General features: G+C 47.7%; 1 protein-coding gene across 3 annotated transcripts; it reads left to right on the forward strand.

Moving 5' to 3' along the window:
• Positions 1–9,130: 9,130 nt before the first annotated feature.
• Positions 9,131–13,516, forward strand: naf1 (nuclear assembly factor 1 homolog (S. cerevisiae)). 3 transcript variants are annotated; one of them, XM_062478621.1, is made up of 9 exons: positions 9,131–9,235; positions 9,644–10,085; positions 10,191–10,314; positions 10,440–10,533; positions 10,632–10,714; positions 11,514–11,674; positions 11,774–11,825; positions 12,025–12,139; positions 12,862–13,516. In XM_062478621.1, the coding sequence occupies exons 2-9, from the start codon at positions 9,754–9,756 to the stop codon at positions 13,194–13,196; spliced, it is 1,296 nt and encodes a 431-aa protein (XP_062334605.1). In that variant the 5' UTR covers positions 9,131–9,235; positions 9,644–9,753; the 3' UTR covers positions 13,197–13,516. The 3 variants fall into 3 exon arrangements, with proteins under 3 accessions (XP_062334605.1, XP_062334607.1, XP_062334606.1); XM_062478623.1 differs by having other exon boundaries at positions 9,223–9,262; positions 9,668–10,085; XM_062478622.1 differs by lacking the exon at positions 9,131–9,235 and adding an exon at positions 9,269–9,458 and having other exon boundaries at positions 9,668–10,085.
• Positions 13,517–15,002: the final 1,486 nt, after the last annotated feature.

Genomic DNA, 15,002 nt, shown 5'->3' on the forward strand with positions numbered 1-15,002 from the left:
TGGCTTTATTTCTTGGATGAGAGAGAGAGCCCTCCACACCACGAATACATTTAGCTATTAAACCACTAAACAGTGATTTATTATTGCACCCCTGTGTTTCCTGAGATAAAACATAGACTTTAATATTCTAGTAAGTTGCACTTATGAGCACAAAACTGTGTACACACACAGTCACACACACACACACACACACACACACACACACTCACACAAAATAAGGCAGTTTTCACATCACTGCTACAGTTTGGTACAAGCAGTAACCTCTGAAATTACTCTCTACACTCTGACAACAAACACAGTGACTGTGTTTGGCTGACCATGGGACTGCCCTTGCTGTGGGTTTTAGGTCAAAGATGCCAGCAGGGGTTCAGCACCAGAGAAAGAGACATTCACTCCTCCATGGATGTGTCTGTGTCTGTCAACCACAACCTCAACCACAGCCACAACCACAACCTCAACCAAAAACACAACCACGACCACTATTGCAGCAACCACCTCAACCACAACCACAAACACAAAAACAACCACGATCACTACTGCAGCAACCACCTCAACCACAACCTCAACCACAAAAACAACCACGATCACTACTGCAGCAACCACCTCAACCACAACCTCAACCACAAACACAAAAACAACCACGATCACTACTGCAGCAACCACCTCAACCACAACCTCAACCACAAACACAAAAACAACCACAACCACTACTGCAGCAACCACCTCAACCACAACCTCAGCCACAAACACCCATGGCTGCATGACATGGGAAGAGTGCTAGGAGTGGAGGACGCACCTTTGGTGTTCTTTGGAGAGCAAGAAGCCCATCCAGAAGGTTCAGGGGTTGGAGGACGTGACCACTGCCTGCCTGGCAAGCAGGCCATCCCAGCAGCTCTACCATGACAGCAAGGGAAGCCTCAATGCTCTTTTTGTTGTTTTACTACTACTTGTAGTCCTACCTTTTCATTCACCATTTGAGTCATTCCTCTCATGCCTATCTCCTGTGTTCTTTCTGCTACAACAGACACACACACACACACCCTCACACACACACACACATTGCAGAATAGATTGACAATCCAGGTGTGTGTGTGTAAAGGTCAAGCAGTAAAGCAATGATGTGGATCAATAGACAGGTATTTAACCAGACTGCCAGCCGACTGTTGACAGACTGTTGGTTCCAGACTGTGTTTAGGACTCTCCCAGATGGTAACAGCATCACGATGCTTTTAGAAAATGAGCTTTCTGATGTTTATCATCATCCACATCAGACTGAAAATTACAGGACAGATATCTCACTTTCATTTGTCTGCTTGTCAAAAGATTCTAGTACACATTATTGAATCTGTCGCTGGCTTTTATCACTCACAGAGAACATCTAGATGAGAGGACAGGAGAGGAGACAACAGGAGAGGGGGAGAGAGGGAGAGGGGGAGGGGAGAGGAGATGGGGAGAAGGGGAGAGAAAAGGAGTCTTGGTAATGACAGACTAAGGTCATCCATCACCAAGATGGCCGATCTGATCTCATCTACGACAGAAAACTGCCTCATAACTCAACTATAGAATACTCAGCTCTCTCTCTTTCTCCCCTCTCTCAAGTCCCTTCTCTCCTACCTTCTCTCTCAAGCCCCGCCTCTCTCTTTCTCTCTTTTCCCCTCTCTCGGTGATCTGAATCTTGACCACTGTTATTCTCAACCGTAAAACAGCTGTAACCCCTCCCCCGGCCTACCTTTGAGAAGCAGGATCACACAGTCATTCTTTAACCCCCAACCCACAGACAACGTCCAAAACATGAAGAAAAACAGATTTTGTCCAGCTCAACGCTGGAACGAGGAATCCATTGCCATTCTCAAGTGTTTCAAAAACACATGTAACCCTGTTATAATAATATTGACAAACTGGCAGATGTCCTGGTTTGCTGCTCACGGAGACTGTGATGAACACATACACTCTGTCCGAGCCTGAATCGCCATGTGAATTGATGACGTCGTACCCGAGAGTCAACGTTAGGCTCCACCCCCCCCCCCCCCCCCCCCCCCTCCAAACAGTGCTAAGAACACGGCCCTGTGCCTGTGGGTCTGGAGACCCGGGGGCCTTGAGGAAGTTCAGAAACCATCAAAGATGCCAAAGGAGCCTACAGGGCGAAGAAGGAGTCTCTCCAGCCCCGCCCTGACTCCCTGTGGGGCCGCTCTCCATCACAAACACCTGAGGAAGACGTAGCAGTGACGACAGCACTCTGTCCGTTGCTACATCTGACGTGAGGAGAGCTTTTAAAAGAGTGAACCCTCGGAAGTCACCTGGAACAGATGGCAGGCCATGTCCTCAGAACGTGCGCCGCCTGGGTAACGAACGTCTTCACCTCAATATTCCACCTCTCTCTGAACCGGTCTGAATTCCCCACCAGCTTCAAACAGACAACCATTACCCCCCCCCTAACAAATAACCCTTCCATCACCAGCCTGAGAGACTATCGCAGGTGGCGTTTGACTGCTATTTTTGTTATTCTTCTTCCCCTTTGCGACAGTTGGATATTGTTGCCTCCTATGTAGCCGTTGCATGCTGTTTTTTGTCCTAAGAATTTCATTGGTCAGATTGCGTTAAACAGTGCACTTGATGAAAAAGGACTTTGACGATACCATGCAAAATCTACGCTCAAGTACCTCTACCAGGTGCTAGTCATACAAGATGTACAATGTCTAAAACAAACAGGCACGCACATTTTCCTTCTCTCAGTCCTGCCAACTAAAGTTAGCGCTTGACTTATTTCACGCCCTCTCCTCAGGACTTCATTAGTGCATTACTGGTAATTTGTGTGGAGAGCAGAATGGTACATATTTACATTTGCTATTTGAAGGTAAAACACCTCTGAGAGAGACATGCTCCTTTATCAGCCTCTCTCTCTTCATCTCCCTTCTTCTCTCCTCTTCTCTCCTCTGCTGTCCTCTTGTCTCCTCTTCCTAATGTGAACATGTCTCTATTCCAGGGATAGACCTGTGTCAAACATATTCTACCTCTGGGCCAGCCTGCCTCTATGAAAAACACATTGAAATTCAATAGATTTGCCACCTGAAAAAGGTTGAAGTGAGGATGTAGCACAGAGAGGCCCCCAGGGGAGAGACTGTCACACAGAGAGAGAGATAAGGGGAGAGACGGAGGTGGAGACACAGACCGTTAGAAACAGGTGAAGGTGGAAATAAAAAGAGAAAGAGAGAGAGCGAGAGAGATGCAGAAAGGGAGAGCGAAAGAGTTGGTGACAGAAATAGAGAGAGATGTAGAGAAAGAGAACACGAGGGATGACTGAAATGTCACTTTCTGGTCTCTCTCCTTTGGATTCCACCTTGTATTCTCCCCCTTTCTAGTCTCTCCTCCCTGGTCTCTCCATCAAGTCTCTCTCCCACTCTGTTCAATCTGAAATTCTGATTCGCTCTTAGTAACACACAGTTACATGATGGACCCTAACCTAAATCTTTGCACGCACAAACACACACACACACACACACACACACACTGTGACATGACTGCTGCAAAGCCACATTCGCACACTCAGCGGGTGGAACTAGTTTCCCTGTGTCTGACCAGCGCCTAATGAGATGTAAGAATACACGCTGACACGAGTTTCCATGGTGAGTATATCACCTCTAAAGTAAAGGTTGTATAGTGTTCCAGGCACCCTGCCAAACTCACACACTCACACATAAGAAACACACACTGCCATACACATACAGAGCAGACACACACACACACACACACAGTGTAGAGACACAGATCAGATACACACACATCAGATACACAGAGACAGCACGCCGCTCTGCTCACTGATGCTTTAATGCACCTTGTTATGTTCTACAGTCATAAACATTGCACAGACACAACATCCATTAGAGGGACTTGGGCATGCGGCGGGTAGCATGGGAGTTATGGCTGAAGATGAGGTGGTTTGGATCCAGAAGAATGTCCTCTTGGTCTAGTGGCAGACATTGGGGTCGGTGTGAGGTGTGGACCTGGACTTGATGCCCCCCGTGTCTGGCCACGCATCCTCATCAGTCTCCTTTACTGTCACCAGAGAGACATTTATCCCGCACTACATCACCATGGCGATGACCATCATTAAAAAGTATTGGAACTGGCCTTGAGCCAGGTTTTTCGTATTGGCTAAACAGGAAAACGGTCCAGCGAGCCACTGGATGTGATATATGTCTGACAGGCTGTGAGGGCAGCCAATAGGTGAGCAGAAATATGGCTGCAGGGGCCAATAGCATAACAGAGCAGCAGTTAATTATGGGATAGAGCTTGGTCGGAATGAGAGCCAATGTCTACAGCTCGTTGTGTTTATGACCTCATAATGTAGCTACGCTGCACACCCATCTGTCTCTCTAATACCTCTGTTTGCCTGAGTGTGTGTGTGTGGGTGTGGGTGTGAGTGTGTGTGTGTGTTTGGAAGTGTTAAAGAGAGCGTGTGTGTTTGGATGTGAGAGAGAGAGAAGAGAGAAAGGGAGAGCGAGAAAGAGTTTGAATGTGTTTTGTGCCAAGCAGTTGAATGTCTCCACCTCCACATGGACCCAGTACTGAAGCCCTCAGAGGAAGGCAGTGTGTCTGATGGGCCTGGTACACAGGCTGCAGACGAGCTTCTACCAGTTCTATACTTCTATACTGAAACAAAAACAAGCTCCCATGTTCTCAGTGTGCTTTAACCGACATTCTAACATGAAGGGAAGGTCCACAGACAGTTTAACATCACCATGGAGATACTGCCTGGCCATCCCATAATACCAACACATGAAATTAATAACCCTTAGATACTCATGCCTACTTCATCACCATGGTAATAAAAATAGTTCCTGGCTCAGCACTATTCTGGGCTTCCTAGTGTGTGGGCGGTAAGCCTGACCTTGGCTGTGCGAGAACAACCTCCATGTTCTTGTCCAGCTCAACTCCAACTTTGATTCTACTGCATAACCACATGGGCTTGCTGTAAACCCTGACATTTTGAACTGTTCCTGGAATTAAATATTCTACTGGGAAGCTAAACACTTTTACTTTCTTTCTCACACACTCACACACACACAACTTTCACATACACTTGTCCGTGCAGGGTTGGATGGGAAGAAGTAAGGAAGGTTACTCAGTATGTGTGACTGAGTGTGTGTGACTGTGAGTGTGTGTGTACAGTAAATATTTGTTTGTGAGTGCATGTCTGTGTGGGAGTGCATGTGTGTGTCTTTGTTAGCATGTGTGTGTGTGTGTGTGTGTGTGTGTGTGTGTGTTTGTGTGTGTGTGTGTGTGGATGTGGGTGTGGGTGTGTCTGTGTGGGTGTGAGTATGTGTGTGCTTGTGTGCGTGTGTCTCTGTGTGGGTGTGTGCGTGTAGCTGTGTAAGTGTGTGTGTGTGTGCTCAGACTAATGAAGCCCCAGTATAAATCAGTTCACCTTTAGAAGAAGCACACTCCCCATCATTAGTGATACGAGGCATGTAACCAGACGCAGTAGCTCAATTAGCATCGCTACCATAGGTCACTTGACAGCCAGGAAAACACTGGTCATTGTCCAATTAGTTAAGTCCCGATAGTTCTAATCTCTCTGGAGACACAGATTGACTGAAACAGGTGAAAGCAAAGAGAAAGAGAGAGACAAAGAGAGAGAGAGAGAGAGATAAAGGTAGTGACGGAAAGAAGAGTCCCTTTTTTTGCACTTATAAATGATATACTTTGACTGTCTGTCTGTCGGTCTGTCAGTCACTGTGCAACAACATGACCTGCATGCTCTCCTGGAGCGCCCACTTGCCCTCCCAGTTGTTGCGGACGAGGAGATCTGTTACTGTAGTCTGAGGAACACAGAGTGACAGAGATGGATGAGATGCTGCCTGGATCAATACCCTGTCTGTCTCTACTGGACACACACACTGGAGAGAGAGAGAGGGAGGGAAAGAGATAGGGGGAGGAAGAGGGAGAGAGGGAGGGCAAGACACAGAGAGTACTCAATATGAGTTAGACTGCAGTGAGAGATTCATAGTGAAAGCTGACTGCTGTATCCTTAGAAGGAAACGTCAGTGCGTGTGTGTGTGGTATGTGTGTGTGTGGTGTGGTGTGTGTGTGTGTAACAGAGTAAACTAGCTGCCACTACTGACAGAACCACCCACCGAGATAAGCAGAATGCTGCTGACACTGGCCAGTCAGCAACACACACACACACACTCATACACACACATAGATTCAGCCAGAAGGCTTTTCTATGGCTCACCTGGACACACAGTCTGCCAGTAGAAAGTACAAAAGCCAGCAGACTATCAGCAGGTTTGATAAAGGCCATCTCCCCTTCCCCTGCCTCCTGCTCACACACACAAACACACCTTTAGAAGTAACACAGCATGCCGTAGGTCAGCTGAACAAAGCTGGGTGTTAGCATGGTTCCAGAGCTGTAATCGTAGTGCTGTGACCCATCTGGGGATAGAGGAAACCCTGTTGAGTGTACACACACACACACACACACTCTCCAAACACACACACTTTGGAGCTTGAGAGGGTGTCTGTGTTTGCAGTTTGAGGTGTTTCTCTAACTGAGGTGTGTGTCTCTCTGGTGTCGATGGATGATCATGTAGAACAGCCCAGACCTGAGAAATATTCACATTCAACATCAGAGTGTGGGTGGAATGTCATGTCTATTATCCAATAATAATGAGGTTCAGAGGGGAAAAAGCGAGAGAGTGAGATAGAGAGAGAGACATCAACATCAGTGATAACTGTCAGAAGTATTGATTTCTGTGTGTGCCATGACTGTCTCTCTCTCTCTCTCTCTCTCTCTCTCTCTCTCTCTCTCTCTCTCTCTCTCTCTCTCTCTCTCTCTCTCTCTGACCATCTGATTGACAGTCTAACTCTGATCGCAGCTGATGGCTCACACACACACAGGAGGAGTTTACTTAACTGTCCTGAGACCTGGCAATAGCACCTCCTATAGCTTCAATGCGGAACATGAAAAAAGAAAGAGAGAGCCAGGGAAAGTAGGAGAGAGAGTGTGAGTAGAAGTGAAGGAGTATGAGCGAAGGGGGGGGGGGGGGGGGGGTGCAGTACTTATGCACAAATATGCTAATTCCATCTCAGTATTTCCAGTCATTTGCACATTCTGTAGCAGATGAACTGAGCTCACAGGGTCCTGCCTGCATATTACATGAAGCTATCAAACTAGGGAGAGGCAACCCAATGAACTGCAGTTCAACTTCACAAACTGACACACACACACTGCACACACACTGACACACAACTTTACACACACACACACACACACACACATGTACACACACTCTGCTTCCTGGAGTGGGTAGTTGGATGAGGAGATGGATGGATGGATGGATGGATGGAGGGATGGAGGGACAGAGAGGGGATAAAGGGAGGACAAACAGAAAAGCAATATCGTGGTCTCTTCTGGGAGTACACCAGACCAGCCATAATAACATGATGTTATAACACACTGTTTTGAAGACACTGCTATAGCAGACACGGTCATCATAATCACATACAGCTCGAATAAAAACATCGGCCGAAAACGTGAACTCTACTTGGGTAGTGGTTTACGCTCATGTTTCGCCCGCGAGACAAAAAATGCTGCCTCCCCCTCCCTCAGTTACGACGCACTAAATTCTAACAAATATATTTTTTAGACGCTACACATGTTATACATCGTTGGAAAGCTACGATTCTTGTGCTTCCATTGAAATAAACCAATTCAAGATCAAGTCGCAATAGCAAGCAAAGTCAACGTCTTTTTCCGGTGAACATTCCTTCAACAATGCCAAAGAAAAAAGTTGTACTCACCCTAAGTTGTTCAAATAGGTCCAGGTGTGCAAATCATGCCATCAAAACTTGATCTGCGTAAGTCCCAAGGGTTCAAAGTATCTAACCATGTAAAGTAATTCGTCCAAATACAATGTTTTACGTTCATGAATAGCCATTATCCTTTGTTTCATTATGCAAGCTAGCCGACGGAAGAAACAACTTGTTCACATAAAAGTGTTATTTTCTCCGGTTAGCAACGGAGTATTTACTAAATGAAGGTATCAAAATGTCCGTTGAACCCTCCCCTTTTGATTGACACCTTGTTCGACCCAATAGGAGCTTCCATGCCCCGTTGACAGCCCTCTAAAGCCAACTAGGTCTGTGCGTCCTGCCCCCTCCCCCGCCCCCGCCCCCACACTCGTTCTAAACAAATTTCTCGAACTGGCTTCGACTGGCTCTGAAATTAGCTTGTTAGCCTTGTAGCTGACAGCTAGCTGAAAATGCCAATACCTCATTTGTATGCGTCTGTGGAGCCTTCAAAATAACAGTCGATTGCGCAATATGGTTGACAGAATCAGTGTTCTTTGTGCGCCAATCCTTGGAATCAGATAAAGCACTACAATGTGTTCATGCTTCAGTTTTTGTGTTTCAGTATTACTAATTAGGGATTTAGCTATTATATATGATAGTTCTAAGTACCACCTTTCATTAGAGATAACAATTATGAAAAATAATACCTTTTTATTTGACCTTGGTTACAAAGGGTCATTTTGGAGTCTCCAAAAGACCCTTTTAGAAAATTCCTGGATGTACTCTTATAAAAACATGTGTCAAATATGAATATATTGTGGTATTATGTTTGACTTTTGATTTGAATTGGGTAAGGCTTCAACCTGTGGTCCAATTTAGTCTTCCAGATAATACCTACCACCTCTAGGCCTCTTCAGGCCTCTGTTTTCAAAACAAAATCTAGGCGGAAATAGAAATTTTCACTTTCCTTGTGTTCAAGCTTCTATTACTCAACACTAGAAGGACTGACAGGGGTCCTGACAACAGGGGACATAACTTCAGAGTGTCAGCTTTCAAAAGAGATCATTTACATGCATGTACTCCAAATGGTTCAAGAACAGCTTCCAATTTACTTTGGGTATGCTGTTTAGGCGTTTTTAGGCACATTTAACAGGATGCTTATTAAATGATCGGAACGGATGTATTAAAAATGTGTCTGATATTGAATCGTGATAGACCGGAGTTTCGGCACCCCGTGGCGATTGATATAATTACAGTTCAGCGCTCCGATTCAGGGATATGGGGAACCGTGGCTTATTAACCATGGTGTTAACGACCTCTTGTGGATTAAAGTGGTGTTGCGCACAGGCCGTTTTTTTTTTTACTTTATCACGCTGTGAAAGCCCAGGTTGTGCGCTGCGCACACCCGGAAGAAGCCAACGATAACATATTTCCACGTGTGGTCAACTGGAGAGGAAGAAACAACGAGGTGAGATGCATTCTAATCTGAAGTCGAAACATTATGTTTGAGTTAAGATGTGTCCGTTAGGTTGTTAGAAACATTCATGCTTGGTTTACGTGGACTAGTTAGATAACTAGCTACGGCATTATTACAGCAACAGGGTAGCAGACAGGCACGAACAGATAGCTAAAGCCGTGTTCCAGTTTGCTGTGGTTTTAACAAGGTTAACCTAGTTAGCTAGATAACGTTAGTCCAATGATTTATATGGTTAAAGTAATTGTCTAGCCACGGCAACATGTTTACCGTTTATTCTTTGGCCTCAGAGCCTGTTGGCCCGCTGACGTACATTGTTGTGCAGACCGTAAACTAAGTTCACAAACCTTGTCCGTTTTATTTTGTCCAGCAAAGCCATAACTTACTACCCTTTAACAGTCACTAGAGTCACTACATTAACGGACACCGACCAGAGACCGTCACGCTGTTCGACACCGTCCCTGGAAACTGAAAGAACCACGGGCATGGAGCAACCCACGAGCATACCGGACGGCGGTTGTAACGAGGCCGCCTGTCCTGAGATCGATGGGGTTGAGAACAGGACTGCAGATGGTGCAGAAGTAGAAGTGACGTCAGTAAAGTCAGAAGACGATGACATGGAGGTGACGGTGACCTCTCACCCTGAGAACCTCCATGTTACAAACGGACTATCACACACACACACCGCAGAAACTGAGGCAGACACACACACACTCCCGCCGGATGACACACACACTCAGGTGATGTTGGTGGAAAAGGATGATGTGTGTGTTAAGAAAGAGGGGGGCTACATCTCCGAGGACTCATCATCGGACAGGTAGGTACACACACACGCGCGCACACACACACACGCACTCACAAACAGCTCTACAGTAGTCTCTCTGCATCACCAAAACCTCCTCCCCATCTTCCTCCTCCTCAGTGACTCCTCCTCTTCCTGCGTGACTCTGGCCGCTGTGCTGGGTGAGGATGACGATGATGACGAAGGCTTCAGCCAGGAGAGGAAGCCCGTCCCTATCAGAACTATCGATGAGGTCCTGCCTGAGGTGAGTGCGCGTGTGTTCTGATTGTATCCTAGTAGATGATGTGTGCTATATATGTAGCCTACATGGTTGTGTGATAGAACCTGTATATTGTTTCTTACTGTGTGTCTGTGTCTGTGTGTGTGTAGGACCTGCCAGCAGTAGAGGAGATATGCATTATCCTCCCTGAGGGGTCGGAGCTACAGCCAATGGGAACCGTGTCCAGCATCATCCAGCAGCTAGGTGTGACACAAACACACACACGCATTCACACACGCAAGATGGCTTTCTCTCTCCTCTGACCTCTTCCTGTCTCTAACCTCTTCCTGTCTCTTGGCCAGTCATCATCCAATCTCTGAAGGACACCCCGCCCCTGAGGGAGGACAGCGTCTTATTCAACTCTGATAGGCAGGCTATGGGCAAGGTAGGCGGGGGCCACACAGATGAGGTTCCTCCTGGACATGCCTTTTAGAATGGACTAGAACTCTGGCTCTCCATCTTCCATCTCTCTCTCTCTCTGCTCCCCCCCCCCTTGCTCCCCATCCCTCTCTCCTCTGCTCCATTTCTCTCTCTCTCTGCCCCCCCCCTTGCTCCCCATCCCTCTCTCCTCTGCTCCATCTCTCTCTCTCTCTCTCTGCCCCCCCTTGCTCCCCATCCCTCTCTCCTCTGCTCCATCTCTCTCTCTCTCTGCCCCCCCCTTGCTCCCCATCCCTCTCTCCTCTGCTCCATCTCTCTCTCTCTCTGCCCCCCCCTTGCTCCCCATCCCTCTCTCCTCTGCTCCATCTCTCTCTCTCTCTGCCCCCCCCTTGCTCCCCATCCCTCTCTCCTCTGCTCCATCTCTCTCTCTCTCTGCCCCCCCCTTGCTCCCCATCCCTCTCTCCTCTGCTCCATCTCTCTCTCTCTCTGCCCCCCCCTTGCTCCCCATCCCTCTCTCCTCTGCTCCATCTCTCTCTCTCTCTGCCCCCCCCTTGCTCCCCATCCCTCTCTCCTCTGCTCCATCTCTCTCTCTCTCTGCCCCCCCCTTGCTCCCCTCCCCATCCCTCTCTCCTCTGCTCCATCTCTCTCTCTGCCCCCCCCTTGCTCCCCATCCCTCTCTCCTCTGCTCATCTCTCTCTCTCTCTGCCCCCCCCTTGCTCCCCATCCCTCTCTCCTCTGCTCCATCTCTCTCTCTCTCTGCCCCCCCCTTGCTCCCCATCCCTCTCTCCTCTGCTCCCGCCCCCTAGGTGTTTGAGGTGTTCGGCCCGGTGCTCAGCCCGTTCTATGTGTTGAGGTTTAACTCCGAGGAACAGATCACCCAGAAGCAGCTCCAGCTGCAGCAGACTCTGTACTGCTGCCCCGCCCATCAGGACTACACAGAGTACATCTTCATAGAGCAGCTCCGCCAGTACGTGCACACACGCGCCCACGCAGATGTAGATGTGACAGACTAACATCTAAGACACTTCGCAGTCCCAACTCTGTCTGATGCGTGTCTTTGTTTCAGGATGAAAGGTTCTGATGCCTCCTGGAAGAATGACCAGGAGCCGCCTCCTGAGGTGAGAACACACACACACACACACACTTACATACACACACACTTACACACACACACACTTACATACACACACACTTACATACACACACTTACATACACACACACTTACATACACACACACTTACATACACACACTCGCTCTCCTTCTGTCTCTCTCTGTCCGTCACCTGCTCTCTCACGCCCCCCCCCCCCCCCCCCAGGAGCTGGACTTCAGTGATGATGAGACCGAGCACATGGCCAAGAAGAAGAAGAAGAAGAAGAATCAGAAGAAGAGAGACTTCCCTCCAGCGGACGCCACGCCCCCCCCTCCTCCAGGTCAGTCCCACGCTGGCTGTCAGAGCCAGTGCCAGTAGAGGCTCTGCTGGCCTTGTGAGAATTAAGGTTGATGGCTTTTATTTATATTTTCTAGCTGGGCCTGGCACCACCGTGGGTCCAGAAATATAGCAAATACAACAAAATAATTGGCTGAGATGCATGTGACTATTGCTTATATGTTGTTTCTGAACCAAAAATTGGGCTACTTTTTGTGTGTAGGTGCTGCAATGTCCATAGTACTAAAATCGGGGAGATTGACTTCATCCTTGCACCGAGCTTGCTACTAGCAATTTATTATAAAAATGTCTTGCTTTAGATCGTTGCTGCTGGTGTGAAGGATGTTCAGATTCAGTGACCTGGCTGTGCCTGCGTGTGTGTGTGTGTGTGCGTGTGTTTGTGCTGTGCTGTGCATTTAGGCCCAGCAGCTTGGCTGGACTCTGTGGGGAAGCTTGTTGAATCCTAATGGTGTTATTTGTCTTTTCCCCACATTTGCTTGCTTGCTTTGCTGGTCGTAAGAGTAAAGAGGAAACGGCTGTTCTGGTTATTATGATGCCAGGTCTATGCAGCATCCTATCATACTGGATTATACATTCAAAGGGCGGTTTAATCGCAGGAGGATAGCACCGAAGGGTTAGGTGTAAAACACATGACCTGCCCCTCATATACACACGTGTTTATTCCGTTACATACGTGTGCATGACCTCTCTCTCATTGTCCTCCAGGTGGTGACCTCTATGGCCGACCACCAATATCCCAGAGGCCTTTGCAGCAGCGAGACCACAGGGGTTTCGCACCACGGCGTGAAGGGACTCCGTTCTACCGCCACCAGGGCCCCCCCATGAACACACACCCTCACGCACACCCTCACGCACACCACGGACACACACCTCCACACACCTACCACCCCCAATACCTGCCCCCTCCCTGCCCCTACCCTCCCCCCTTCCAACCCCAGGGCTTCCCCAACTATGCCCCTCCCCCTCCCTGGCCTCCCTACCACACCCTCCCCTTTTCCCACCTCCCCCCTCCTCCCCCACCTCCTCCACCTGGGCAGTGAGCCTCAGGCTACTCAAACACACATACACACACACACACACACACACGTGCATACGCACACACACGGCCAAGAAATGTATCATAGGTTCCTATTGTTGTATTCAGTTTTAGTTTCTGTGTAGATATTCTCCACCTTTTGACTCCACAACTAGTATCATGCTTTGATAAAATGTGTATTTTATGGTTTGGTCTATGTGTATTATGGTTTTTTGATTGATTGGATTTTTTTTTTCTACGTCCTCTGCAGAGGGCTGTAATTAAGGACTGTAAAATAAGACTTATCTGAATAATAAAATCAACATGTATTTTGGGGAAATGAAACTTCTCACTAGCTTCAATTGTTATTTTCTGCAGAGAAGTATAAAAACTGTTCTCTGGTTACAGGTGTCAGATGTGTAGTTTGCCATCTTGTGGATTAACTGTGTCATTGCAACACCGCCAGTAGTTGGTGAATTTTCATCTGGCAGGAGTGTCTGATTATAGAAACTGTTAAAAAAGAAATGTTAGTGAACATTTTACGTTTGGTAAACTTAATGAGAAGGTTAGGCAAAACCAAAAGTACCTAGATAATTCCTGCTTTGACTATCCTGCATGACCACAAGGGGGCGCAAATTCAACACCGTGTCTGACTCGGTAATGCCATCGAAAGAGGCAGAGCGAGAAAAGAGGCAAAGAGGATGACGGAGGGGGGTAAAGAATTAATGTCGTTTTGGGGGAACCGGGTTGGCGTTCTCACCTCCCAGATCCCGTCTGGCACCCTACAGCCTTGGCTGCTGCACATTCGTTATATAATTACTGCGTGGGCAAATATTTGCATTCAGACGGCTTGATCTAATCTGGGAAAATAACAAGTGAAGGTAGCTCTGTGGGTGTAGAGTGGATTGGAGAGTTTCTTGTTCCGCATGCACACACACACACACACAGAGCCTGGAGAAATATACAACAATCTGGTTTAAACTTGACGGTGTTTTATGCATAAAAGTGTCAAAATGATATGGATGAAGAGAGGAAAGGTAGAAAGAAGAGATGTAGAGGAGGATGGAGTCAGGAGTAAAACAGTCTAAAGATACACAGTGAACAGAGAGATGGGAGGAGAGGGGGGGAGGTGTGTGGCTGTCTGCCTGTGTGTGTGTGTGTGTGAGAAGAGAAAAAGAACATATTCGGGGAGGTAGAAACACATAGGAAAAGACACAAAATATCCCATTGTCACAGACTGCCAACAAGGTCAAACAGGTGTTTCTATGTGTTTGTCCTTAAATGAAGAGGAACAGATCCAATGTCAGCCATTGTGTTCCAGCTGTGACTCATCTGCCCTGCTGCTTTAGGCATGTGTGTGTGTGGAGCTCTGTGTGTGTGTGGAGCTCTGTGTGTGTGTGTGTGTGTGTGGAGCTCTGTGTGTGTGTGGAGCTCTGTGTGTGTGTGTGGAGCTCTGTGTGTGTGTGTGGAGCTCTGTGTGTGTGTGGAGCTCTGTGTGTGTGTGGAGCTCTGTGGGGACTAACGCAGTTAGAACTGAATGGAAGTCACCGATGATGACGGCACCACAGGGACATTCCAGGAGTTCCTTTCAGATCTCTCTCTCTCACACACACACACACACACACCTTCTTTCAATCTCCTACCCCCCCCCCCCCTCAATTTCTCCTATTTGTTATGTGGCCATGAATGTAAGCCATCATCATCATCATCACCAGTAGACTCATTCTTATCAGATTGGAGTACTATCAAAGTCTGTCTGCACACCTTCTTCTCCATTCCACTCGCACACCCACAGAGAGCACAAACAGCTTTCCTCCAACTCTACAGACCT

Source organism: Osmerus eperlanus, chromosome 14, assembly GCF_963692335.1.
Source record: "Osmerus eperlanus chromosome 14, fOsmEpe2.1, whole genome shotgun sequence".
Taxonomy (NCBI): Eukaryota; Metazoa; Chordata; class Actinopteri; order Osmeriformes; family Osmeridae; genus Osmerus; species Osmerus eperlanus.

Excerpts from the sequence above, each read along its gene's own strand:
- naf1 (XM_062478621.1), top strand. The coding sequence starts at position 9,754 with ATGGAGCAACCCACGAGCATACCGGACGGCGGTTGTAACGAGGCCGCC. Across the intron at positions 10,715-11,513 it reads ATAGGCAGGCTATGGGCAAG|GTGTTTGAGGTGTTCGGCCC; the intron begins GTAGGCGGGGGC and ends CCCGCCCCCTAG. Across the intron at positions 11,826-12,024 it reads ACCAGGAGCCGCCTCCTGAG|GAGCTGGACTTCAGTGATGA; the intron begins GTGAGAACACAC and ends CCCCCCCCCCAG.